Here is an 18,638-nt window from a genome sequence, read left to right as displayed (position 1 = left end):
ATCACCTCACCAAAAGTCATTTTCCTCTTCCCACCACAAAATACTATAATAAATGTTATTGTAATATTTAAATGCTCACAAAATATTATAATAAATATATTATTATAATACTTTTTTCTTTTTTTTTTAACCTCCATGACCACTGTTAGGTATTACTTCAGAGGATGAGATGAATGACAATTTTGTAGTGTGTGAAAATGCCATGCCTGACTGGAATTCAAACCTAGGACCTCCAGATGAAAGGCATTATTATAATACCTGGAAATGCTATATGTCACTCAAATCGACTCTTGCTAAATTGGTAAGAGTCACTCAGTGACTGTTTTAAATTTGCACTCCAAATATAATGTTATATATAATTTTAAAGAGGGAATTTTTTTATGACATTATTGTTTGATAACTATATCAAATTGTATATAATTTATGGTTTCTGTTACTTTGAGTTTACTACATTAGATTATTAGTTTTACTTAATTTTTCAGTAATATTTTAGTTAGTTCATTAATTTTATTAAGTATCACATTTTACTGAATGTTTAAGCTTCTTTTTGTGTATTGACTACTTTCAATATTTTGGTAAGGCTACATTAGTGATTCACACATGTAATTTATTTACTTACGACTACTATTTACAAATGACAGAATAGTCATCATACATATGCTATTCTTCTTTAGTCATAAAATGAACAAAAGCTAAAACTCAAAATTCAGAAAACCAAGAACAAAAATATTAAAGTACAAATTATTTTTACTTTTAAATAACAATGCTAATGGCAAAAACATTAATAAACAATAAATAATAATATAAATGAAAATTTAGTGTTAAATTAATTGTTCTCTCTTTTTTATTTTTACCAAATTATTACAACCCTTAAATTTGTATCTTTATTTTAATATATTATCCTAGAAAACATTAGAATATTTTAATTTGCATAACTGTACAAGTCAAATCCCAGTTTTTCTTTTTTTTAATTATGTTATTGGTTCCAAATATGAAATTATATAATAGGATTTACAGAATTAAAGAAAAAAATAATAAATTTAACTTACCATCCTGATCTATAAGAAGAAGACATCAGTAATGAAGTGGTAATGTTCATCATTTCATTATCGTTGTGATGTAATGATAAAGATAACCCTTTTTTATCATACTCATTATTTAAAATCATGCTCATGTTATAACTACCTAAACTAGGAGCTGCAACTGATATTCTTACACTATTGTTTAATGTATCCATTGAACCAGCCAAATGGAAGTTTCTGTTTAATTTTGAACCTGGAGTATCAAAATGTAATGAAATGAGCATGATTCCATTAAATCTGTAATAAAAAAAAAATTCTAAGTTGTTTTAATTTAAACTAATTGTTTTATACGTATACACAAGCATAAATATATGCAAAAATTGATTTATAATTAAATCACCAAACTTTAATTAGAGATCTCAAGGTCACTTGAAATAATATAATTAGATTGATATCAGCAGTATCAAATCATTAATACACTGACTGAAAATAATTCAAATTGTAAACCCTTGGCTTTTCCTATGAAGAATGCATCTCTTGGTGTAAAACCACAATAGGACGAAACATTCAAATTATAATTAAACTTACAGTTAGTTGTTTTTCATCAAAACCATTCTTTCTTATATCATTTAAATATTAAGTTAGACACCAGTTGGTTCCACATTTGAACAAGTTGTTCAAATTTCACAAGTTGTTCCACATTTAAACCCTAATAGAGTTTTTAATTTTTTCTTTCAGGATACATGTATTCTGTAAATGTTTTAATAGATGATTGAATTATCAACACAGCTGTTCAATTATTTCTCAAAATATATTTTCAGAATTTTTTTTTTGTTTCTTTAATTTTTTAGAGTAAAAAATCAAGTGCTGTCATATCTTTGTTTTTATTTATCTAAGCTTTAGTTCTAAATTTGTAGTCATTTTTTGTTTTATGTTATAAAACGTTTGAATAAATATCATATGAGTTATTTTATTATTTGTGTAATGCTATAGTTGCTAGAAAATGAAACTGCAATAATCAATTTTAGCAATAAGTTTTGCCTTAAATATATTTTTGAAATCATCCCAGCACTTTGTCCCATTTAAAACGAAATCTCGTTTTTGCCAGTATCTTATTTTGGCCTTTTATCAAAGCTGTTATAGTAACAAAATATTTTATTCACATAACATATGAATTTTCTATTATTATTTTTAAAAATCAGATTGAATGATTAATTTATTGATATCTTAATTTCTACTAGGTCTTTAAAGACCTATAGCAACACAAACAAATAGCACATGTTTTTTATAATATAAAAACAAAAAAAAGAATTATAATTACAATCTAGAAAATATAATAAAATAGACTATTAGAAAAACAAACTAGGAAAGTAAAAGTAAATGAAAATAAAAGAGAGAAAATAAATTAGATAACTTAGTCTTATTGCAATTTTTAATCATGGATGTTTTTAACTAAAAGATTTAATTTTTATCATTTTTTTCTAATTTTTACTGATTCAGCTATCAAATATTCCGGTTTTATTTTTCCTAAATGAGGCACTATCACTGGAAATAGTTTTCAAATTTACTGTAGCGTGTACACAAATTTTAAATATCTTCTAAAAATTAATTTTTTTTCAAATAGCCCAAAATAATGTTATGTGAAGAATTATTCATTTTTTTATATGCTTTAATAATATACCTTATCTTAGCAAAGAATTAAATTTTTGGTAATTTTTTATAAATTACCAATTTTTTTTTTGTCTGTCATTTGACTGGTTTGATGCAGCTCTCCAAGATTCCCCACCCAGTGCCAGTTGTTTCATTTAGGAATAACCCCTACATCCTACAACCCTAATAATTTGTTTTACATATTCCAAATGTTGCCTGCCTGCAAAATTTTTCACATCTACCTGTCCCTCCAATATTAAAGCGACTATTCCAGGATGCCTTAATATCTGGCCTATAAGTCTGTCTCTTCTTTAAACTACATTTTTCTAAATGCTTCTTTCTTCATCAATTTGCTGCAACACCTCTACATTTGTCACTTTATCCACCCACCTGATTTTTAACATTCTCCTATAGCACCACATTTCAAAAGATTCTAATCTTTTCTTCTCAGGTAATCTGATCGTCCAAGTTTCACTTCCATATAAAGCTACACTCCAGATATATACTTTCAAAAATCTTTTCCTGATGTTTAAATTAATTTTTGATGTAAACAAATTATATTTCTGACTGAAGGCTCGCTTCTCCTCTGCTATTCGGCATCTTATTTCGCTTCTGCTTCGTCCATCTTTAGTAATTCTACTTCTCAAATAACAAAATTCTTCTACTTCCATAATCTTTTCTCATCCTATTTTTATATTCAGTGGTCCATCTACATTATTTCTACTACATTTTATTACTTTCATTTTGTTCTTGTTTATTTTCATGCAGTAGTTCTTGCGTAGAACTTCATCCATTCCATTCATTGTTTCTTCTAAATCTTTTTTACTCTCAGTTAGAATTACTATATCATCAGCAAATCATATCATCTTTATCTTTTCACCTTGTACTGTTATACAGATCTAAATTGTCATCATTATGACCATTATGATCATTGTGATCATTAACTGCTAGTTCTATGTTAAGATTAAATAATAACGTGGACAGGAAATATCCTTGTTTGACTCCCTTTTTTACTAATGCTTCTTTATTACACTCTTTGGTTATTACTATAGTAGTTTGGTTCCTGTCAATATTAACAACTGTTCTTCTATCCCTATACTTGAACCCTAATTTCTTTAAAATGCTGAACATTTTATTCCAATCTACATCATCAAATGCCTTTTCTAAGTTATAAATGCCATGTATGTCGGTTTGTTTTTCTTTAATCTTCCTTCTACTATTAATCTGTGCTAAAATTGCTTCCCTTGTCACTATACTTTTCTTGAAACCAAATTGGTCTTTTCCTTCCACTCTCCTCTCAGTTCTTCTATACAGAATTCTAGTTAAAATTTTTTATGCATGAGAAATTAAGTTAATTTTTCTGTATTCTTCAAATTTATCTGCTCCTGCTTTTTTTGATACCATGACTGTAACACTCTTTTTGAAGTCTGACAAAACCTCCCCTTTTTCGTAAATATTACACACCAGTTTGAATAATCTATTTATCACTTCCTCACCTGCGCTGCGCAATAATTCTGCAGGTATTCCGACTATCCCTGGAAGTCTTTCTGTCATTCAAATCTTTAAATGCTCTTTTAAATTTAGATCTCCGTATCGTTTCTCCCTTTTCATCCTCTTCGACTTGCTTTTCCTCCTATATAACACCAGTTTCTAATTCATTTCCTCCATATAAAACTCTTCAATTTATTCCACCCGCCTAATGATCTTTCCTTTCATATTATAAATTGATGTACCATCTTTGTGTAACACATTATTAGATTTTAATTTATGTACCACAAAATTTTCATTTACTTTCCTGTAAGCTCCCATCTATTTTACCAATGATCTCTTTCCACTTCTGAACACTTTTCTTTAATCCACACTTCTTTCGCCAGTTTGGACTTCTTGTTTATAGTATTTCTTAATTGCCAATAGTTCTTCTTCATCACTAGCATTCTTATATATACATTCATCCATCAGCTTCAGTATATCCTCTGATATCCAAGGTTTGCTACCAGTTCTCTTTGTTCTGCGAAAGTTCACTTCTGATGATTTAAGAATTTCCTTTTTAACATTCTCCCATTCTTCTTCTATATTTTCTACCTTATCTTTTTTACTCAGACCTTTTGCGATGTCCTCCTCAAAAATCTTCTTTACCTCCTTTTCCTCAAGCTTCTCTAAATTCCGCCGATTCATCTACACCTTTTCTTCAAGTTTTTAAACCCCAATCAACATTTCATTTTCACTAGATTATGGTCACTATCAATGTCTGCTCCAGGATAAGCTTTGCAGTCAACATGTTGATTTCTAAATCTTTGCTTAACCATAATATTATCTATCTAACATCTTGCAGTATCACCTGGCTTTTTCCATATGTATATTCTTCTATTATGATTTTTAAACTGAATATAAGTCAGTCCCATCTTTCATTTCTTTTGCCCCCAGTAAATTCACCCACAATATTTTCTTCCTTGCCTTTTCCAATGCTTGCATTCCAATCTCAAACTATTATTAAATTTTCATATCCTTTTATGAATTTAATTGCTTTATCAATTTCTTCATACACACACTACCCCATCAACATCATGGGCATTTATAGGCCTGTAGACATTAACAATCACGGTTGGCTTAGGTTTTAATTTTATCCTTATTACACTATGCATTTTGAAATACTCTACTCTCTTCCTTATCTTCTTGTTCATTACGAAACCTACTCCTGCCTGCCCTTTATTTGAAGCTGAGTTGATTATTCTAAAATCACCTGACCAAAAGTCATTTTCCACTATCACCAAACCTCGCTAATTCCTACTACATCTACATTTAACCTATCCACTTCCTTCTTAAACTTTCAGACCTACCAACCATTTTTAGACTTGTAACTTCCACGCTCTGACTTGTAGAATATTATTTTTTAATTTTGTGATGACCCCCTTCCTTAGTAGTGCCCACTCGGAGATCCAAACGGGGGACTAGATTACCTCTGGAATATTTTACCAAGGAAGGCACCTCCATCTTTGTTACATGAAAACATAGAGAGTTACATTTTCTTGGAAAAAAAGCAGCTGTAGTTTTCCATTGCTTTCAGTTGCGCAGTACTCAGAAGATTGAGTGATGTTGATATGGCCGTTTAAGTCCCCCTGACCTACACCCTTAACAACTACTGAAAGAGTTGCTGCCCTCTTTCAGGAATCATTCCTTAGCCTGACTCTCAATAGATTCCTCTCCAATATGGTTACTCTGTAGCACTGAGAACTCAAGCCCCTTCAATGTTGGCAAGGTCTCATGATTCATAGAGGGAGCAATTTTTAATAAATTTTGATTATTTTGCATTTATAAGAAAATAATTTTTTTTTTAATACATATAAAATATAATAATTACAAGAATTTTCATTTTATTGCTGATGGAGAGAATAAACTCTATAAACAATAATGACACATTTCAATAATTGCATTTTATAATTTGTGTTGTATATTTACTCACAATTAAATTAACTTATCATTTCACAGCAAATCAGTTGATAATTAATTCATTTTGATTTAAAGGCGTAAAACAATCTACAAAAATAAATGCACTCACACAGTTTAACTAGAAAACAACCAAATGTTATTAAATAACTTGTGAATACAGAATGAAATATAAGTTACACTTTCTATTCACTTAAATTTATATGGCTTTTAATAAGAATAAATTAATGAAAGAGTACAGATTTCTACTTTCATTAAAAAATTATCAACTAATAATTATGTTGATAATAGACATACATTTCATTAACAGACATAGTTCCAATAATTCAAATTATCCTAAATAATATATAAATAGAATTGCAATATAAAAACATACCTTTCTTTAAATTGTACTTGAGATTTAAAATAATAATTTGAAAATGAATCAGTTTTTTCTAATAACAAAGAATAATAAAATGGTCCAGATAGAGGAAAATATGGAGCATCGTCTAATAATGTAGTGTTGCTGTATAATAATTTTGAACATAAATTTATTCCAGTTTTTGTTGGAACTCTATCACCAGAACAAGTATCCCATTTCTCAGTATCAACTTCACTTGAGTTTTCAATTAATGAAGATGTATTTTTTTGTAAAACAAACATCTCTGATGATACATCAATTATTACCATTTTATCTTTTGGCACTCCTATAGATAATTCAACGATTTCACCATTTTTCATTGAAAAATTAAACTCATTCTTTGTGTTTGTATTTAATTTACTTATTGATTTTAAACCAGATGTTGCAATCATAGCATCAACAGACATAGTTCCAGTAATTTCAACCAAAGCACTTGGATGTATTGACATAGAGACAGTTGCAGACATTGTTTTAAAAAGATTTTCAAAATCATTATTGCTTTGTAACTTCAAACCTATTGTTGCACTACCATTCACTGACAATTGAAGAGGTAAACCAACTAAAGTTGAAATTACATAATTTGTATTCAAAAGATTCATTGATTTTGTATAGTCAATTGATTTATTGTTAAAAACATTTGCTAAATTGAAAATTGAAGCGAGTGAATCTTTATTATATCCTTCACTAAACAGTTCACTTAATCCTTCAAATTGTTTTAAATATAACTCACTTCCAAATATTCTACCATAAAACAAACCTTGTAATTTTCTTTCTAATTTATAATTAGTTTTAAAATCATTACTGTACTCCATAATTTCATTATTAATAATATTATCGTCAAGCGCTGATTTTGTTTTATTTTCTGGTTTATACTGCATTAAATTTTGTAAAATTTTCAAAACTGAGTCATCTTTAAAATAACCATTTGGACCAAAAAAATCTTCAAAAGTTTTTTCAAATCCTTCAAGACGTGCACCCAATTCAAAAATATTTAAAGTTTCACCAAACATATCAATGGTCAGATTAACAGCAGCTGATCTCGGTAAATATGACTCTGGTGTAAAAATAATATTTGAATCCACAGTAACACCTGCATTTAATTTATCACTAAACAATGATCCCTCATAGTTACGTGAAAATTTTAAGACATCTGTTTTAAATTTATTCTGTAAATATTCATTCTTCAGCATTTCTTTTATTTCCATTTTCCATTTACTAGATGTTTCTTGTAAATTAGTTAGATGGGTCCATAAAAAAGATGTAACTAGAAAATAAAAAAAGAATGAAATGCATCATTTAATTGCATGTATCATGTCATACCCCATTCATGCACACAAATTGTTCTATATATTAATCACAGTGTTTCCTGCTACACTGTTAATTGTTATAATCTTGCAGTTATTTTAAGAAAGTCAGATCTTATGTAGAGATTATATTAAGGAAGTCAGGTCTTATGTAAAGATTTTAAAAAGACTCCAAGAACAATCTCATTTATTTTACTGATATCCAGTATCGACTCACATTTTCATTTATTTATTGTTAACACTTAAATTACATTATAGTTAAAAATGAGTTATCTTAGTTTAAAATGAATTATCAAAAAAAATTAAGTATTTCTTACTTGGCTTTCTTTTTAGCAGAAGTATAACTTCTTATTATCATTATTATTTTCTGTTCTTGAGGAAACCGTTATTTGCTTTTTGTGATAAATTAATCAAATCATTTATAATTTAAAATTTTTTTAGTCATTTAAATAATTCAGATCTAATAATTTTTTATCTTTAGGATTGACATTTGTAATATTAAATGGAAGAATAAATAAAATAATTAGTGAAATACAAGGGCTACTACAAAATTGATTTCTAATCAGCTGTTGAAAATAAACACCCCACAGCAATGTGGCATATGTGCAGCAGCCATCAGCCAATAATCTTGTTACTTTCCCATTATTTCCCATAAGAGTTGTTAGGTGTTGATAAAGCAGCGGTCAGTGAAATACAGAATCTGCCAGTGATTTTTTCTTGAACGGTGAGGAATGGTTTGATAAAGATTTTGTAAGCGAAAGGGCACAGCCTTTTTGAAAACCATTTGTGATTGTGTTAGTTTATGAAGATAATGTTATGGGTAACAGCACTGCTGGAGATTGGAACCAAAAATCTTGAGAGATGTAGAGATGTTGAAAATGATGTAGAAAGGGTAAAACTCAATCATAACTGATGTTCAGAAAGTTGAAGAAATTCTTTATAATAAACATAGTTATACAATATCTCTTGGAAGTCGAGGGTTCCAGCATTCAAATAAAGGCAGTTACTTTTACACAGATTTGAATACTAGATCGTGGATACCAGTGTTCTTTTGTGGTTGGGTTTCAATTAACCACACATCTCAGGAATGGTCAAACTGAGACTGTACAAGACTTCACTTCATTTACACTCATAAATGTCATCTTCATTCATCCTCTGAAGTAACACCTGAATGGTAATTCCAAGGCTAAACAGGAAAAAGAAAGTTACATAACATCTGATCTTTCAAAAATTCACACAAATTTCAAAAAATTCTTTTTGTAGGCTTGCAACAGACAAGTGGGTTTCCATAAGTTTCGTACAAGGGGATATCAAAACAACTAACTGGCATGATCAAGTAGCCATGACCTTTATATCCGTTGGATCTTAATAAGAAAGGGATGAATATCTCAACAGAGGATGAATATAACTAAATTGAGTTAAGTTCATGAATTTAGGAAACAAGGAATATTTCAAATGATGAATACACACTTACTCATCTAACATGCAAAAAATTGAAGTTGGTACTATTGATTCAGAAAGTAACAGCTAAAGAATATATTTTGCATCTAAATAATCAGAATTATGAAATAATATTATTGACCTTCAGTAAGAGACCAGCTGCTGCAATTTTCAGTTATTCTAATTATAAGTTGGAAAAACCCACTACTAGATGTTCACCCTACAGTAAAATTATTTTTCAGATATAATGTATTGTGGGAAATATAAATGTTTGCACTTCCACATTTGAAAACTGCCAATAATATACATATGCACATGCATGCATGTCTATCCATATGCACACTCATGTGCACGCATAATGTGGGCTCAACAATTACTTAACAGTTTAACTACATGTCATGAAGTATGTATAAGAGAACCAGCTTTACCATACAAATGCAATCAAGTTAGACCTTCCATAGGAGCAGAACAGATCCATAGACAAAGCTTACCCCACCACATTACATATAAATGATGAATAAATGAGACAGATGGATGACCTACTCATAGAAGAACCATATAACAAGACAAAAGAGAATAAAATACATAGCAGAATGGATGATGCCAATTCCTTATAAGAGTCCTTAAAGCACATTTTTGGGAGAGCTTTTTTGTCCCACTTCAAGGTCCTTTTATGGGAACTAATTCTCTTTCTACTTCTTATCCCTATTCCTTATCCTTAAATAAATCCCTTATGTTCTACAGATTTTGGATTGATAAATATCTGATTTAGTAATTTAGAATTACTGTATCTTGTATTTATGTGATTGGACTGCTCATGGAATTACCTTGTTTCTTGGTTTTAATACATTAACATGGACTTTTCATATTTCTTATCTTGGTAGTGGTACAAAAAGCTCAACTTAGTGCTGGGGTGCCTTTAGATAAAAACTAGGTTTCCTAATATAATGCAACTGAATCACTATATGAGTATATTGCTCAAAAAATACGATTACTACATTAATAAACAAAATTTACCTTGACTGACATCCTCATTATAAAGAATTGCTTTTACTTGATCAATAATTGATTTTGAAGGGCACTGCATAGCTGTAATATAACTAGCAATCCTCAACTCAGTATCTTGTTCAATATCTGCATTCAAGGAAAATACAGATGATCTTAAAGGATTATCACAAGGGACTCTACGTAATGAAAATACTGCAGCTAACCTTACATCCATAGAATTTGAATTCATCTAAAAAGAAAAAAATGGCAAATCAAAATAATTGTTAGCATAAATATCATTAATTAAAAGAGTTATAGTGATTATCACTATTAAATTCCTTATAAAATGATTTCTACACTTAACAGTTCAAAATGAGGGCTTTAATCAAAAAGATAGATTTTTACATCATAATTTTGTACAACCAGTGTTCACATAGATATATTTTTAAAAAAGCAGCCAGCTACATCTTAGGATTATAAAATGATCATATCAGCAAATTTTCTGTTACTATAGTTCCAATTACATAATTGGTAATTTTAAGTTGATCTGGTGTTTATAAAACACCCATGCAAGGTACAGCACAAATCAAAATACAGATGCTGGAATGCTGCTCCATCATAGATTAAACTCTGTGTATGTATATATATTGACAAACTAATTATAAAACATATGTAACAATCTGGCAAGCTGAAAAATAGCTTAGCTTTGACCTGTACTGATAAGTGTTTGTGAAGAATAGTTTACACATTAAAAGAAAAGAGAACAGAATAAATGCTATTAATTATAGTATGATCACAAAAGAGTAATAATAATACTAGTGGATGCATTTAAATCAGAGAGTACAAATGAGAATCAAACATTATGGATTAGACATATTATAAATGAGAAAGTTAGAATTATAAATTGCAATAACATCAGATGTATTGAATAACATACCTTGTAACATTTCTGTAACTTTTCAAATGAATTTTTCGTCAACACACCAGCATTACCGATTGATTTTAATGCAACTACAACAGCCTCTTTATAAGCTCTTACATCAGTTTCACAATTATTACTGATATATTCCTCAATACGTTTCATAACTTCAACCACTTCATTTTCATTAGAACAATTTTTAATGTTATTATTGTTTGCAGTACAATAAGAATAAATTAAAGAACTTATACCGAGCATCGCTTTAGCATGAAATCCATCATCCAGTAATGGCTGTAAAAAATAATTATATGCAAATTTAAATTAAAAAGAGAATTTTACAAAAGTTTACTGCTTAAATTATTGTTTATATGATAAATAGTCACAGTAAAGTTAACCATCACTACATCAAAGATTTTTAACATGATGCTTCAATGCCAAGCTGCCATAAAACAGCACCAGGAGCATTAAAAGATTACTTTTACCAATAGCCAAATTCCCTTAAAGTAATTTATATAATTACAAAGATATTTCTACTTTAAGAAGGTATAGGAGATCTACCTTTACTTTTCTAATGTCTCACCTTAGGATTATTGTCTATCTTTAGCCAAGAAACCGAGGTCCCAGACAGATCAATAGGTAGATCAACCCTTCGCTAGATACCAAAGATACAATGCCTTCACAGATCCCTGCATTCTCATCCTTGCCCAAAATGGACAATCATTAGCCAATCCATTAATCTGGGATAAGATAAGGATAAGGAAAAGGACAATAAGAAAGAATAACCTTTCGATTAAGAGAAAATTGTAAAAAATAGACAATTTCATTCAATGAGTGTTTCAAGGCTCTCCATGTAACATTCGTTACCCATCACCCAACGTCCCATTTGCCTTTCACATGTCTAGTCCCACTGGACAATGTTTCAGTAACGTTTTTTTCATTGTTTGAATTGTTCTAAATGAAATTCTCACTAGATAGACTGATAGTTCAGTTTGTGTTGTACGTTTGCAATTCCCAGTTGAACTATTTATTGAACAATGTCTTTGGAATCGACCATTTTTACTAATAACTTTTATGTTATTCATTCCACATTTTGTAACTTATTTTTTCTTTTAGTCAAGTGCATTAATGATCTTATAATTATTGTATTATTTAAAATTTTAATTTAATTATTTCAGTAAATTAGTAACTGTATTTTGTTTTAGTTTTTATATTTTTTATGAATGTTGGCATTATAATACCTGATTTCCAAGCAGAGTGTTAATGTTTACATTCAGTGAAATATTGTATGTGGTTTTCTGATTTTTTTTTTGCTTTGAAATGGCTTCTTCATCATTTGTTTGTGATGATGATATTAGAAAACATATTTTTGATGTTAGTAGTAGTAGTTATTCAGAATTAGTGATACTGACAATTGTTTGAGTTAAAGCAGTGAAGTACAAGATGACGGCGGTGGTGATAGATTAGTGAATGACAACAAATGGGAAGAGTATATTTCAGATGATGTCACAGAATTTACTAAAATTCTGTTTACACCAATAAGTGGCAACAGAAATGTGAGTAATAATTTAAATAGCTCCTATAGAATTTTTTCAACTCTTTTTTTCTGATGAAATATTACAAGAAATCGTTCATGAAACCAATAGATATGCAGATGTAAAAATGTTAAAATTAAGTCCTTTACAAAAAAGATCAATATGGAATAATTTGAAAGATGTTTCATTGCCCAAATTGAAGGCCTATATTGGCATAATATTAAATATGAAAGTGCAATCAAAACCTTATTTGCAGGTTAATTTTACTGATGACTGGCTGTTTGCTCAGCCATTTTTCAAAGATATTTTTTCTTGTGAGAGATTTTCCGAGATATTCTGGAACTTTCATGTCTTTCCTCCATCATCAGAGCAACAAGCAGGGATGACAAAAGGCCAAAGGATAAAAAATATTGTGAGTTACCTATCTGAAAGATTTATTCATTATTATGTGCCTGATGCACATGTATGTGTTGACGAGTCAGCTGTTGCTTTCAAGGGGAGATTTTTTGCAAAAAAATACAATCCACTTGAGCCTACTAAGTGGGGTATAAGAGTTAATGTGTTGGCAGAGGCTTCTGCTGGTTATATGTATGCTTTTGAGCCATATTATCTAATTAATATGTCTCAGACCACCACCAAATCTATGGATAGACCAGACCTTCCATTTAGTTCTCAGGTAATAATACATTTAGTAATCAAACTGTTGAATTCAACAGCTGGAAGGGGATTCCAGGTTTACATAGATAGATTACTTCAGTACTATGCCACTTATAGTTTCAAATGCTAGTCTGTCAAATAGTGGCAAAAATTTTCTTTTGGCTACTGATGTAGCAATTATAAATAGCTATATAAGGTTCACCAATAAAAGAAAAAAGCTTTAGTTGAAATCTTTAAAACAAAAAGCATTCTGCTTTGATCAGATAAGAAATTTAGTTCATGACTTATGCAAATCTTCTGGTTGGAAACATGGAAGACCTTCTTCAACGATAAAGAAGACAGACTCAATGGTAAACCACATTTTAATTATGCAAATGAAGAAGGCAAAACTAAAGACTATGCAGTGTGCAATGATAGAAATGTGAAAGGTGGTAGGTGCCAGACAGTTTAATTTTGTAAGACTTGTCCCTGTCAGCCAGGCTTACATCCAGGATTATGTTTTGAAAAACATCATACTCTAGAGACTTAAAAGTGACTAAGTAAAATGCAAATATTGTTGTAAATAATATAAATTGTGAGTGTAGACTATGCAAAAGTAATATTTGAGTATAAAAGTTGTAATAAAATTTGTTCAACATAAGAATAATTTCATTTTTTTATATATTTAGCATGCAAGACCTAAAAAGTTAAATATTTCAAGAATAAAATTCAATTACAATGTAAATATATATTTTTTAATATCAACAACAATTTATTATATGTATCCTGGGCTGTAGCTAACAAGCTTGGGCATTTAAGATCAGAGAGTAATAATATGTCTAAAACACCAATTTTAATTATGAGTGGAAAGCTAGCCCTAGTAAAACAAATTTGGGGGCTGAGGGTTAAATTAAAAATTTATAAGTCTTTCGCATTTTACCCCTAGAAAAGCTCATTCTTTTCATTTATAAAACTTAACTCATTAACAAATAAAAAACAACTAGTGTGTGTTTATCAACCTGTCAAGTCAGTCCAGTAAGCACAGCCTAGATAATATTAAAAAGATATTCTTAAAAGACTTATAATAAACAGGAGTTTTCCCCTTAGAAGTATACATTACCAGTTAATGAGTGGTGAATTAACCAGATAAATTGTATGCTGTAGAATTAATATGCTTCCATCTTGTTCTGTCTAACAAATACTGTCAATCCAGTTCATTTTTGAAGAGTACTGTAGGAACTCTCAAATACAATAATATAATGTAGATTATGTTATAGAAACTAATTTAGAAATCTATTACTGCTGCTACTATTATTTATTAAGATGGTTAGTCATATATGAATCGGATTTTTATCTCCAAGGCTGGCGTATGAACATGAGCAGATTTAGTAAGGAAGGATATTGATAAGGAGATGTGGAGACAATATAGACTCTCCAGCGACAAGTCTACGATGGGCCAGCAAATGTAAAGGAGGGCTTGAAATTGTACAAATGAGTCACATAAGTGTTCAAGGTCAAGGTGGCAGATAACAACATTCAATCAGTCTCTTACCTCTCAAAACATTCAGGACCTGTCAGTTGTTGAAATTGTTTTATAAATGGTATAAGTTATGGAAGGTTCAATCCATTGTCACAACCATCTTATGTTTTACAAATCTATATAAAATGGTTCCAAGATTTCTGGCCCAAAATCAGTAACAGGCCTGTCCAAATTTCTTAAATACTCCTGAACTTATTTCAGTGAGAGAGAAATAATATTTTGCATCAAACTGTTAAATGTAATGAGACACAGTTCTATAACTACACTCCCAAATCAAGATTAGCTAATAGCAAAGTGGCACAGAAATGGAGAACCTTGCCCTGTTCTCAACTGCAAAAGTGCTGTTCAAATGCTGTTCTCAACTGCAAAAGTCTGTCAAACTCACCAAACATCTTTTGGGAATAGTATTGGTCATCAATTTTCTCCACTGTGAAGGTCACACTGTAGATGCTGCTTACTAAGTTCAGCTCTTGGACAAAGTGAAAGCTGTCTACAGGAACAAAAGGCACTGTCATCCTATCAGAGATACGATTCTCCTTCATGACAATGTAATACCTTTACTCAGGCATTAGCCATCAGGATAAACTGATGAAATTTACTGAGAAACTTTAGAACATCCTCTGTACAGTTCAGATCTATCCCTTGGTAAATTTGTTTGTTTGACCCATTGAATGATTGAAAGCTGCAAGATTGTAGCTTCTGCTACAATTAAGTAGGTACTGAGGGTTAATGAAATTGCTTATAGAAAAAAGTATTGAAGGTGATAAATGCAGTAAAAGATGGTATAGATTACAATATATATTAAATGAAAAACAGTGAATACAAGGAAATAAGAGTTATTCTGAGGCTAACAGATCGGCGCAAAATAAAACGAAATGGGTTGCTTCATTCCTGACAGAACATAAAAAAAATAAAAAAAATTATTTCATGCTTCACTTTTCAGAAAAGTGTTTTATCACACTTCATCATCCATGTAAAAAAAAATTATGTTTTGTACCTTCATGGCTGATATCATTTCAACTGTAGGGGTTTTCTGGAATGCCAGTGATGTAAGCCATGTATCCATCTCATCAGAAGTGATTTCATTTGCTTTGAACAAATCCCTCATTACAGTCATACTATCAGCAGTGCTGACTAAGGGCATTGCATCCAGTAAAAATTTCCTTACATTAGGCTTGTCAGTTTTACTAAATACCTGTAAAATTAAATTTATTTGAAAATTATTAGTTGTATTAATACTATATTTTTTATTCAATATTACAAAACTGCAGTCAGTAATGCAAAATTAATTTAAGAATATACAAAGAAAATACACACTTTATCATGAATATGAAGTAAACAAATAAACAAACATTTGTTAACAAAGAACACACAAATACTTTTTTCAGGATACACACAATTAAATTAACATTAAGATAATTTTTCTTTAAACATTCTTAAAATTGAACTAATTGTAAAAAATATACTTTTACATAACATTTATATGTACAAGGTCTGTAGATAAAGTAATGATACTAGTTTATGTTTTGGCAGCAGAAGTGTGCACAACACGTTTTCTCTGGTGAAAATTTGAAATCATTATTTCTTGGAACTTCGTTATATGTGTTTATCGCTTATTGCAATTTATACTTCATCATAACTATTGTGTTGCTGGCATATGCAATTGCCAGATTATCGACGTAAACACTTTTACTAATTTCTAATTAGTAATTAGTGATTAAATTAGTAATTCTTTTTTTAATTTCTAATTTCTTTTAGGAATGGCTAATATCAGTTTATTGGTGGCGATTGTGAACAAGGTACCGCCCAACGGCGAGCCTTGTGGTATGCCATTTTCCAATCTTTTTTCTGATGAGAACTCATTGTAAAAGCGAACTTGAAAAGTACGGTCATTCATTTAGTTGCTAAGTAATATTGTTAGATTGCCGTGAAATGTCCCATTCGTGTAGTTGAAGCATTATTCCATGACGCCAGGTCATATTGAAAGCCTTCTGCAGGTCAGAGAAGACTTTGACATAATGTTTTCTTGTAATATATAGTTGTATATAATATTTTGTAAATTTCGGTGCACAATGAACAGCTTACAGTAAAACATCTTTTGGAAGAGTGTACTTTATATGAGGACCTCAAAAAGAGATACGATCTAATGAATAATATTGCTGCTGAATAATATTCTTTACCGTTTTCCAAACGGTAAAGAAAAAAAAGATAATTACTTATTTACATGCCAGCGGACTTTTAACAGGTCTGCAAGTCAGTAAAAATTGTTGCTTAAGGATTCTCTATATGAAGTAGTTTTATATGAAGTAGTACGAACATGAATGTTATTTAATAATGTTGGTATTTTCAAGACTTCGAATTTAATTTTTTTGTTTTTAACGGGGTCATAAATTTGGTTTATTTAAGTATCAGAGCCCTTTACACCCTGTAAGTGTTATTAGTGTAGTATTATATGAGTGTTTAAATGTTTCGTGTATTGTTATTTTTGTGTTTTTAAATAAAATGTCAGGGCCTTTTACACCCTTACATATAACAATCCTGGTGGTGATTTAAACCTCTTTGAAGAATATGAAGAGGCCTAATGACCATAGAAGTCGATGCCCACATAAACCAAAAGAAATAAAAAATAATAATAACCACAGGTAAAAATACATATATTTTGGGAGGGAGGGCGAAAAACGCCGCGTAATCATCGCCCGAAACAAACATAATAAAATATTGCAAAAAAAATATATAATAATTATTAAATAGTCAAATTCAGATGTACGGCCTTGAGAAACAACAAGATACTCGATAGCGTCATCATATTGTTTCTAGAATATCTCGGATGTTAGCTCTTAATTTAAATCTTTAACACAATGCCGCATAACACACACAGTCCACAAGTATGTGGTGTATCGTTAGTTGGTAGTCGAACGAACACAAACGAGTGCATCGGTCCGATTCATTAGGCGTCCATTAGTAAGTTTAGTGTGCCCTATTCGCAAATGGCAAATAATAACCTCTTCTTGGCGGTTATTCCTGCATGAAGAGCTACATGGAAGCACAGTATACTTGATGTGTCGGAGTTTATCATTTAACACAGCAGTCCAGTCACCTTGCCACTTTCCTCAGACTGTGTTTAACAGAATTAATAAAATCGTCAGTAGTAACACGAGTGGTGAAAGACGGTTGGCTACATGCGTCTATAGCACCGGAATCCGAACATTCATTACCCGGTATTCCCACACGGCTAGAATCCAGCAGAAACTCACTTATGTATTGCGACGATCCAACTCAGTGATTGCATTATAAATTTCGGTGAAGATAGGATGCCTAGAAAACAAATCTAAAGCTTGGAATACACTACACGAATCGCTACAAATCAGGATGTGAAGGTATTTTGGGTTAATGATGGGGGTACAGTTCAGCAGTGTAGAAACACTTGTAATACTAGATAGACCAAACATATAGGTTTTGTCATTAACAACAAATGCACATTCAATGATATCAATCTGTTTCAATCAATTTGTGTATACAACTGCATCTGGGTTCGTCTAGGAGAGAAATGGTAAGACATTAGGTGAAAGACGATGGAGTTGTTGATTTTTTGTAAAATATGGTGAGGTCATAATTAAAATTTATGGGATCAAGCCTCCACAGAGGACATGAACAGGGATAGGTTGGGAAAATAGAACATGTATCAAGTTTTAAAAGGTGCAATAAAAGCCGAGTACAAACACCCATTGGTGCAGTATAGCGTGAATGATCTTTATGCCATTGTA

The 18,638-nt window shown here is 30.4% G+C and overlaps 1 protein-coding gene across 1 annotated transcript in view; it reads right to left on the bottom strand.

The window, feature by feature from the left end:
- Positions 1-18,638, bottom strand: part of LOC142322172 (uncharacterized) — a 123,760-nt gene that overhangs the window by 72,979 nt on the left and 32,143 nt on the right. The window contains exons 8-12 of the mRNA XM_075360942.1: positions 15,872-16,069; positions 11,185-11,457; positions 10,278-10,497; positions 6,493-7,780; positions 1,050-1,319 (exon numbers count right to left, since the gene is read on the bottom strand). Coding sequence (XP_075217057.1) covers positions 1,050-1,319; positions 6,493-7,780; positions 10,278-10,497; positions 11,185-11,457; positions 15,872-16,069 — 2,249 coding nt within the window. The remainder of the gene's footprint in view (positions 1-1,049; positions 1,320-6,492; positions 7,781-10,277; positions 10,498-11,184; positions 11,458-15,871; positions 16,070-18,638) is intronic.

This window comes from Lycorma delicatula, chromosome 3, assembly GCF_047948215.1.
Source record: "Lycorma delicatula isolate Av1 chromosome 3, ASM4794821v1, whole genome shotgun sequence".
Classification (NCBI taxonomy): Eukaryota; Metazoa; Arthropoda; class Insecta; order Hemiptera; family Fulgoridae; genus Lycorma; species Lycorma delicatula.
Note: the sequence above shows the minus strand (reverse complement) of the source record. Positions and strands in the feature narration are given on the sequence as shown.